Source organism: Myotis lucifugus, unplaced genomic scaffold, assembly GCF_000147115.1.
Source record: "Myotis lucifugus unplaced genomic scaffold, Myoluc2.0 scaffold_652, whole genome shotgun sequence".
In the NCBI taxonomy this organism is placed as follows: domain Eukaryota; kingdom Metazoa; phylum Chordata; class Mammalia; order Chiroptera; family Vespertilionidae; genus Myotis; species Myotis lucifugus.
In genome coordinates, this window is record NW_005871700.1 from 82,688 (window position 1) to 92,000 (window position 9,313).

The 9,313-nt window shown below is 55.2% G+C and overlaps 1 protein-coding gene across 7 annotated transcripts; it reads left to right on the top strand.

Annotated features, from left to right (window-relative positions):
* Nucleotides 1–2,387: 2,387 nt before the first annotated feature.
* ACBD4 (acyl-CoA binding domain containing 4) lies at nt 2,388–9,282 on the top strand. Of its 7 annotated transcripts, none has more exons than XM_006105226.3 (10): nt 2,388–2,857; nt 3,227–3,359; nt 3,609–3,729; nt 3,800–3,884; nt 4,158–4,278; nt 4,512–4,598; nt 4,892–4,962; nt 5,054–5,129; nt 5,807–5,946; nt 8,941–9,282. In XM_006105226.3, exons 2-10 carry the CDS (start codon nt 3,269–3,271, stop codon nt 9,061–9,063), a joined length of 915 nt encoding a protein of 304 aa, XP_006105288.1. In that variant the 5' UTR covers nt 2,388–2,857; nt 3,227–3,268; the 3' UTR covers nt 9,064–9,282. The 7 variants fall into 7 exon arrangements, with proteins under 7 accessions (XP_006105288.1, XP_023602069.1, XP_006105287.1 ...); XM_006105225.3 differs by having other exon boundaries at nt 2,389–2,857; nt 5,051–5,129; XM_006105224.3 differs by having other exon boundaries at nt 2,390–2,857; nt 5,051–5,129; nt 8,938–9,282.
* Nucleotides 9,283–9,313: the final 31 nt, after the last annotated feature.

Here is a 9,313-nt window from a genome sequence, read left to right on the forward strand (position 1 = left end):
TGTCCCACATTCCCCTCTCCAAATATCTTTATCGCGTGCTAGAAGGGTCTCTTGGTACAGAGGTCTAAATAACGCGAGGTGATATAATCCTGACCTTTGCGCAGACTTGGGGAGGCTTAGGGGGCTCCCGGCGCCGGCGGCTCCCCCAGCGGCCACACAGCATCCCTGGGGGGTGGGGGCCGCCTCGGGGGGGGCCGGGGCCGGGCCCGGTCTGCGCGCGGGGACAGGGCCGCGGGGGCGCCGCTCTGGCCTGGCCCCGGCTCTGCGCGGTCCCAGCGGAGAAACTTAGCGGCGCCGGGAGCGAGTCGGGAGGAGTAAGTGGAGGAGGAGGGAGGAAGGGACGAGGTTCGGGAAGGAGGGACTCGGGGAAGGAGGGGCGCGGAGGGGGCGGGGCCAGCGGGAGTGGGGCCCGCCCCGAGGTAAGGGGAGGGGGCCCCCCGGTTCGTGGGTCCCTATTCGCCAAGCGATCCTCGGATCCCCGCCCCGTCAGTAGCCTGAGCCTCCAGAGGGCACCGGAGGTGCGAGGCCTGCGCTCCAGCACCAGCACCTTTCCCCGGACCCCGAACTCAGCGCGGACCCCGGGCCCCTCCTCCCGCTCCCTCTCCAGCCCCGCGGGAGGCTCGGATGAGAGCCAGGCCGGGGGCGGGTCTGCAGGGCGGCTCCTCCCGGCCGGGGGTACCGGGCCCCTTAAAGCCGATGGGGCCCGGGCGCTGAGCTGGTGGCAGGACAGCCGAACCCGAGGAGTGGGGGAGCGGGTGGGGGGGGGGACCTCACAGAGTTACCTCTCCCCGCACCGGCCCGGGCAGACCCCTCAGGTGTAGAAGCTCGAAGCTGATGGTCTGGAGAGGAGGGGGTGCCTCCTAGACTGCGGCTGCCGGCAAGACGAGGTTCTGGGGCTCGAGGCTTGGCCGGGCTGGCCCCGCACCTGCTTGATCGCCCCGGAACGGCCCCTACACGCTGCGTCGATGTCACTCGTGACCCCAGCCCGCGAGTGAGCGTGGAGTGCGGTTCCGGTGTCCTGTGTGACACTTACTATACAGACAACCACCTGCGTGTTTGCTCCGAAGAGTGGGAGGGACCGTGACTGCTGCGCGCACGCTGTCTGCTCCCGGTGCCCGGGCGGGGCGAGGAGCCGGTCGCACGCCGCCGCTGGCAGCGGCCAATGCGCGCCATCAGGCTCTCCCCCATTCTGTTTCCTCGACTCGGAGGTTCCCCGTTCTGGGTTGGGTCCTCACCCCTTTCTGGATATTCTTTCTGAATGTCACGTCTTCACTTCTGCACTCCCCCCCCCCCCACTTCTGCACTTTTGATCCTGCAATTTCTTCCTCCAAAATGACCTTCCTCATTCTTCTCCTGGCTTACCACCCTTTTTAAAATTTGATTTGAGGGAGAGAGAGAAATTGTTGTTCCACTTATTTATGCAATCATTGGTTGATTTTTAAAAAATATATTTTATTGATTTTAGTTAGAAACATCAATGAGAGAGAAACATTGATTCAGCTGCCTCCTGCACACTCCCTACTGGGGATGTGCCTGCAACCTGGAATCGAACCTGGAACCCTTCAGTCTGCAGGCTGACGCTCTATCCACTGAGCCAAACCGGTTAGGGCAGTTGATTTTTTTTTAATTCTCACCGGAGGATATTTTTTCCATTGACTTTTTGAGCGTGTGGAAGGAGAAGGGAGAGAGAGAGAGAGAGAGAGAGAGAGAGAGAGAGAGAGAGAGAGAGAGAGAGAGAGAGAGAAGGAAGAGAGGAAGAGAGAAGAGAAATATTGACCTGAGAAAGACATATTGACTGGTTGCCTCCCCAACGTGCCCCGACTGGGCTGGGGACCAAACCTGCAACCGAGATACCTGCCCTTTACTGAGAATCGAACCCGTGGCCCTCCTGTCCGCGGGCCGACGTTTTAACCACTGAGCAAACCAGCCAGGTCCATTGGTTAATTCTTAGATGTGCCCTGAAGGCATTGGTGTATGGGGAGGAAGCTCTAACCAACTGAGCAACCCGGCCAGGGCTCCTGGCTTAGTCCTAAACCTTCCACAGCTCAGTTCCGATGCCCCTCCTCCAGAACACCTTACCCCAGACATGACTCCCTATTATATTATTTTTTTAAAATGTTTGTATTGATTTTAGAAAGAGGGGAATAGAGAGGGACAGAAACATCAACATTGATCGGTTGCCTCGCCTACGAACCCGGACTGGAACTGAACCCACAACCTGGCCAATCCAGGGCATGACTCCCTATTTTTTTTTAATATATTTTAATTGATTTCAGAGAGGAAGGGGAGAGAGAGATAGAAACATCAATGATGAGAGAGAATCATTGATTGGTTGCCTCCTGCACGCCCCCTACCGGGGACCAAGCCCACAACCCTGGCATATTCCCTTGCCTGGAATCGAACCTGGGACCCTTCAGTCCGCAGGCCGACGCTCTATCCACTGAGCCAAACCAGCCAGGGCATGGCTCCCTATTTTATCTACAGTGGCTGTCAGGTGGCTGAAGAGACTTGGGCTGAGCTGACAGACGCTGGTCTCCACCAGGGGGCGAGAGTGCTCCGTGTTATTTCACTATGTCCACCAGGAGGCGCTTCCGCCCGTCCCCGGCAGTCCAGGATAGGGAAGCCAACCCCGGATCCACCCCGCCCGCTTGGGAGAGGCACAGCTATTTGCATACTCTTGAAAGGGGTGCGCTGAGTGGCTAGAGTATAGAAGCCAAATTTGAAACGGGCTCTCTCATTGGCTCCAATTCCACTTCGCTCAGCGTCTCCATTCGGGCCCGACGGGGCCGGGAGGTCAGTAGGAAGCCCTCGGCTAGTGGCGAGAGGACCCAGGTATCCGGGCAGGGGTCTCCGCGGGGTGAGTGTCAGGCTGCCGGGCCGGGGTGCGGGGGCCCGGGGGGGAGGGCTGCTCGCCTGCCTGACTCCTCTTGGCTTGCCCATCGCCTGCCTAGGAGTTGTAGATGCGCATCTAAAGGGGTCCTGCGACCCTAACCACCTGCCTCTCCACCCACCCACCGCGGTCCTCTCCACCTACCCCAGCCGCCCCTACCCTGCTTGGGTAGGAAAAGGGCTCTCTGCAGCCACAGCTTCTGACCTCCTCGGGCATCTCGCTCAGGTCTCTAAAGAGCTTAGTTTGCCCCTCTGGAAAGTGAATCAGAGTGGTTTGTCGAGGTGTGTGCCGCGGTGGCCCCTGGAGGCCTGCTCCCACGGAGGCTTGTTCTTGCAGAGTTGCGCAAAAGTAGGGTCCCAGGGCTCAGAGCAGCTGGAGATGGGTACCGAGAAAGAAATCCCGGAACCGGACTGCCAGAAACAGTTCCAGGCCGCAGTCAAAGTCATTCAGAACCTGCCTAAGAACAACAGTGAGTGAGGGCCGGAGACCTGCATTTGGGGGTCAACATGGCAGGGGTCAGCCTCCCAGGAGACTCTCTGATCCCTTTAGTTTCTGCAGACAAGTCTCTGCCTGGGTCACCCGATGGGTTCCCTCTACCTCCTGCCCCTGGTAGACTCCTCACCATCTCTGCCTTCTCCTAGGGTAGTTCCCCCCAACCTCCATCCTCTTGGAGCTGGGGGGTGATGCTCTGCTCTCCAATCCCCAACTTCCTGCCCAGGTTATTACCGCCCCTCCTATGAAGAGATGCTTCGATTCTACAGCTACTACAAGCAGGCTACCAAGGGGCCCTGCCTGGTTCCCCGGCCTGGGTTCTGGGACCCCATTGGACGATATAAGTGGTGAGCTCCCCACCGGCTGGGCAAACAAGCCTCCATTGTCAACTAGCCTCTCACAACTCTCTGCCCCCAGGGACGCCTGGAACAGCCTGGGCAAGATGAGTAGGGAGGAGGCCATGTTTGCCTACATCACTGAGATGAAGGTGGTGGCACAGAAGGTAGGGATAGGCTGTGGGCTCCTCTCTGTCCCCACGCTCCCGGCCAGATGGCCTGCCCCCACCCTTCCATTGTTGCTCCCATTATATTTCCTGCACGTTGACACCCCATGGGAATTACCACCTTCATGCTGTCCCCCAACCTTGTCTCTGGTCTGACTAGGCACAAGGTGGGGGGTATGACAACAGGAGCAGAGGGGAGGGCCCAGCTCAAAGGGATAGGAGGGCAGAGATGGAAGGGGCCAGCTATTCCCCAGGAAACCTTATCCCCTACAGGTGATCGACACGGTGCCCCTGGGCGAGGTGGCAGACGACATGTTTGGTTACTTTGAGCCCCTGTACCAGGTGATCCCCGACATGCCAAGACCCCCGGAAACCTTCCTGCGAAAGGTCACAGGTCAGCACCCCCAGGACGGGAGCCTTGCAGGTGCTGGGTCAACTGTCAGGTTCAAGGCTGAGGGGGCTGCTTGTTGGAAGGAGGCCCAGGGGTAGAGGGCTCCAGGTGATGTCCCTGTAAGGACCCCAACTCCTGCCCCGAGGGGGTGGGTCTTAGGCAGTGTCTAATGGGGAACAGAGGTCTGACCTCACTGGGAGGCGCCAGCCCCACCCCTGGGTGCTATGTCTCTGCAGGTTTTGAAGAGCAGGTACTGAATGGAGATACTGGGACTACCCCAGAGTCTCCCTGCCTTCCCAAGGAACCAGCACCCCCAAGCCCAGGTCAGTGGTTGGGCAGGAGGGGTAGAGGCCAAATACAGGCCAGGGTTGGGGAAGACCTCCTGGTGTGGTGAAGGGGAGAGGGCTGGATGCCTGGGACCCGTCATACCTCATGCCCACAGATAGAGACCTCCTATGCTCCAGGGAAGCCAGGAGGAAGTTTCTGAGACTTTTGTTCTAGGGCCTCACTTCTAGGACCCACCTGTGCCTCTTGTGGCAGTATCTGCCCAGCTCTACACTCCTCCCCGCCCTCCATAGCCTTCCTCTGGTCACTAACCTACCTGCACCCTCCCCAGAGTCTCAGCCACCCAGGGACCCGGACCCCGAGGTTTTCTGTGATTCCCTGGAGCAGCTGGAGCCTGAGCTGGTGAGATAAGCCCTGGATCTTCCCTCTCCCACCCAACTCTGCCCTGGCTGCTCCCACTGCTCCCTTTGGACTTTGTGACTTATCCCAGCAGGTGTGGGCAGAGCAGAAGGGCGCCCCTGGAGGAGAGCCTGACAGCAGACACAGCTCTGTGCCCCCAACAGGGAAAGGTGAATGAATCACTGCTTGACCCTTAACCCCCTTCTGCCTGCCCCATGGTTCTAATGCCCAGGCCCTTCCTTGGCTGCCCTCTTGGGGCAGAGATGAAAGTCTAGTTCTGGGAACTGGAGAGCAGCCTATGCCCAGGAAGGGTTGCCAAACAGCCGGACACTGGATGGGCAAAGTCCTTGCCTGGCCTTCTCTCCCTGAAGGCCATCAGGAGCCATCAGGCACTGAGGAAGGGTAGCTGGGGCAGGAAGTGCTAGCCTCCCACATAGCTGCAGCTACATGGCTTTGGGAGTCAGACTCTCTCTCTCTCTCTCTGGGCCTCCCATTTGGGACTTTCAAAAGACAATAATGAATTCTGCCCTATCCCCTTCTATAATGTCCAGTAAAGGGCACCTTCATAAATACCATCTCCTTTATTCCTTTGAGCCAGCAGCCCTGTGAGGGAGATGATATCTTCTCCTAATTTTCAGATGATAAAACGAGGCTCAGAGAAGTTTGTGACTTGCCCAAAGTCACACAGCTACTCCTGGTAGCCTGTTACTCAGCCATGTGGATGGACTTTACAAAAGGAATTGGGCCCTACTCTTACTTTTTCCCGGACCTGCCCCAGCCTGCCCACACCCTGCCCCTGGCTGAGTTGCCTCCTGAGTCCTCTTCCCTATGTGTCCGTTTTCCACAGAGGGGTTGAGAGGCAGCCTGCCGGGGCCCCAGGAATTGGACTCATGGCTGGTGGGGACAGTTCGAGCACTGCAGGAGAGCATGCGGGATGTCCAGGGGAGACTGCAAAGCCTGGAGAGCATGCCTGCCCCCCGCGAGGAGGTGAGCCCCCAAGGCCTAGGGCAGGATCGGGGCAGAGCTCTGAAGGTCTGTCCTAGGCTCTTCATCCAGCCACTTCGTTGTCCCCACATCTCTACCTGCCCACACCTCTGCCTCCTCCAGAGACCGGCGTGATTCACACTGCAGGCAGGGAATCTGAAGCGCTTCCTCTTTTCCTGCCCTTACCTCCCTTTGCTTGAAGAGACACTGAGCAGGAGGACTAATTCCAACAGTTGGAAGGGCCAGGATGTGTCTGCTCTTGGCATTGGGGCTGGGGGTCCCTGTTGTTCCTCAGTTAGACTTCTGTTCCCAGATTTAGGGTTTACTTCCAAACAATTCAGCCCTTGCATTCCTCACTCCCCCCTGGACTCCAAGATCTGCTTGCCCCTTACACCTCAGCTTCTGCCATTTCTGGAGCCCATCTATGTGCCAAATACCATTAGCTGCATTATCTCACTTATTCCACACAACAACCCTATGAAATAGGTTTCATTTCCCTGTTACAGATGAGGAAACTAAGGCTCTGAGAGGTTGAGTAACAGCTGGGAAGACTCTCACAGAGCTGCTGTGAGGATTAGATAATACTCGTAGTTACTTCCCCTGAGCTCAGCACACAACGACCTCCTGGAATGGAGTTCATTGTGATTAGTATTATTATTAACATTATGGGATGGAACTGGGAGTGGCCCTAGCTCTGTCTGTCTCCAGAGCTGGCACCCACCGTTAACTCTGAGTGGGTCTGTTCTTGAGAAGCCTGGGTTGGTGGGGGCAGGCGAGGGCTGAGTTGCTGGATGTGGGCAGTCATTTGAGTGACCCCTAATCCCTTTGGCACAGTGAGTATCAACCAGGGTGGCAGGAATTTCCTCACATTCACAGTGGCTAACATTTCAACACCATCCCCACCACCCTCCAAGGCTTTTTATATTTTGTTTACCTTTTTCTAATTTTATATGCTAAAGAGTTTAAAGAGTTCCACCCTGAAATACTTGGGTTTGCATCTCTAAAAAACAAGAACATTCTATTACCTAATTTTATCACACACAGTAATTCCTTCATATCGTCAAATGGCCAATACAAATTCAAATCTCTCCAGTTGTCCCAATATTGCCTTTTCCAGCTGCTCTATCTGTCCAGCCCAGGAGCACATGCGGCATCTAGTTGCTCTGTCCTTTTGAGAATCTTTTAACCCAGACCAGTCCCTTTTTCTTGCTACTAACTTGCTAATGAGCCAGCCAGTGGTCCTGTAGAACCGTTCCATGTTTTGGGTCTGTCTGCATCCTGGCAGGCGGTTTACATGACCAGATTTCATCAGAGGTGACGTCCTTCGCATCAGGGAACACATATCCATGTCCTGCCCTTAATGATCCTAACATGGATCACTAGCACGGGTAAAGGGGTGACAGTCTGGTCCCACTATTGTAAAGTCAGCTTTTTCTCTTGGAGCCAGTGAATGTCCAGTGCTCTGTCTACCCCATTTGTCACACAGGTTTTGACAACAATTGATAGGTAATCCTTGCCTGAATCAATAATTTATTTAGTAGTTGCAAAAAGGTTTACTTTTAACTTAGCTGTTACTTTTCTTTTTTTAAAAAAATATATTTTATTGAGTTTTTACAGAGAGGAAGGGAGAGGGATTGAGAGTTAGAAATATCCATGAGAGAGAAACATCCATCAGCTGCCTCCTGCACACCCCCTACTGGTGATGTGCCCGCAACCAAGGTACATGACCTTGACCGGAGTCGAACCTGGGACCCTTCAGTCCACAGGCCGATGCTCTAGCCACTGAGCCAAACTGGCCAGGGCTGTAGTTTTCTTGATCATCTGGGATTTCCCTGAAACACAGTGCCTTATGAAAAGACAGCATATGAGCTTATTCTCTTTAATTATCTTTTTCTAAAAAAATTCTCACCCAAGGATATTTTTCCATTGATTTTTAGAGAGAATGGGAGAGGGAAAAACAGAGAGAAATATCGATGTAAGAAAAACACATCAATTGGTTGCCTCCTGCATGTGCCCTGAACAGGGCCTGGGGAGGAGCCTGCAATCGAAGTCCGTGCCCTTGACTGGAATCGAACCCAGGACCCCTTGATCCGCAGGCCGATGTGCTATCCACTGAGCAAACTGACTAGGACTAATAATATTTTTAAAGGATTTTAATCAACTGCAATCATGCTTTTTAATGCTCAGATTGTCACAACTTTGGTCAGTGGAGACCCTTTCAAGTTGGGTCCTATCATGACCTCATTAATCCTTAAAAGCTTCCTTGCTTTCATTCACCTCTACCTTTCCTGCTCCAGACCTGGAATCGGCCACTTCTCCAAGGAGTCCTGGCTCCTTTTAGCAAAATATATATATATATTTTTAAAATATATTTTATTGATTTTTACAGAGAGGAAGGGAGAGAGATAGTCAGAAACATCGATGAGAGAGAAACATCAATCAGCTGCCTCCTGCACACCTCCTACTGGGGATGTGCCCGCAACCAAGGTACATGCTGTTGACCAGAATTGAACCTGGGACCTTTCAGTCTGCAGGCTGACGCTCTATCCACTGAGCCAAACTGGTTAGGGCAGCAAAAAATATTTAGAGATTAAAATCTGAGCACTCTGGGGTCCTCATTTGAAATATGTGGCACATCCTTTACAATATGAGGGTCTTAAGGCCACACCAATGGGGCCATTGCTTTGTGGCCCAGAGGAAACAGCCTGGAAGCCAGTCCCTCCACCTGGCAGCCCCTCCAGCCTGCAGCCCTCCTGGCACCTGGGATTGCCCTGGACGAGGGTGTGGAAGTGAGTTGGAGCTCATCTGTCAGGGACACACTAGGACCCTAGGATCCCTTCCTTCTAGTGGTGCGGATGTGGGGGTGGGACCTCTCTGCTCCAGGCCTGTCGATCTGAATTAGGAACTCCTACTGGGTTCTGGAAGCAGGTTCCTGAGGAGGCCGGCTGTGCCGAGGCTGGGCTGGCCTCTGACTCCCTCCCTCCTTCTTGGCAGCAGAGGCCCCCATCCGGTGCTCGGCCTTCGCCCCTCAGGCTCTCAGGTCCTACGCTCCTCTTCTTCCTCCTGTGGCCCTTCATTGTCCAGTGGCTCGTCAGGCAGTTTCGGACCCTGAAGAGGTGATTCTCGATGGAGGAGTCTGCAGCCAATGAAGGAGGCTATGTGCCCCCAGTCCTGCTGTGCCTGGAGCCTTCCAGGGTTTAAGAGAACAACAGCATTAACCCCACCCGCCACCACTACCAATCAGTGTTTGCCTTGGCACCCCTCCCCTAATGGGGAGCACGGCAAATCAGACCCCACCCTTCCCGCAGCTTCACAGGGTGCTTTCTCCACCCCCCCCCCCCCCCCAATCCATCCCGGGTTTCCTGGGAAG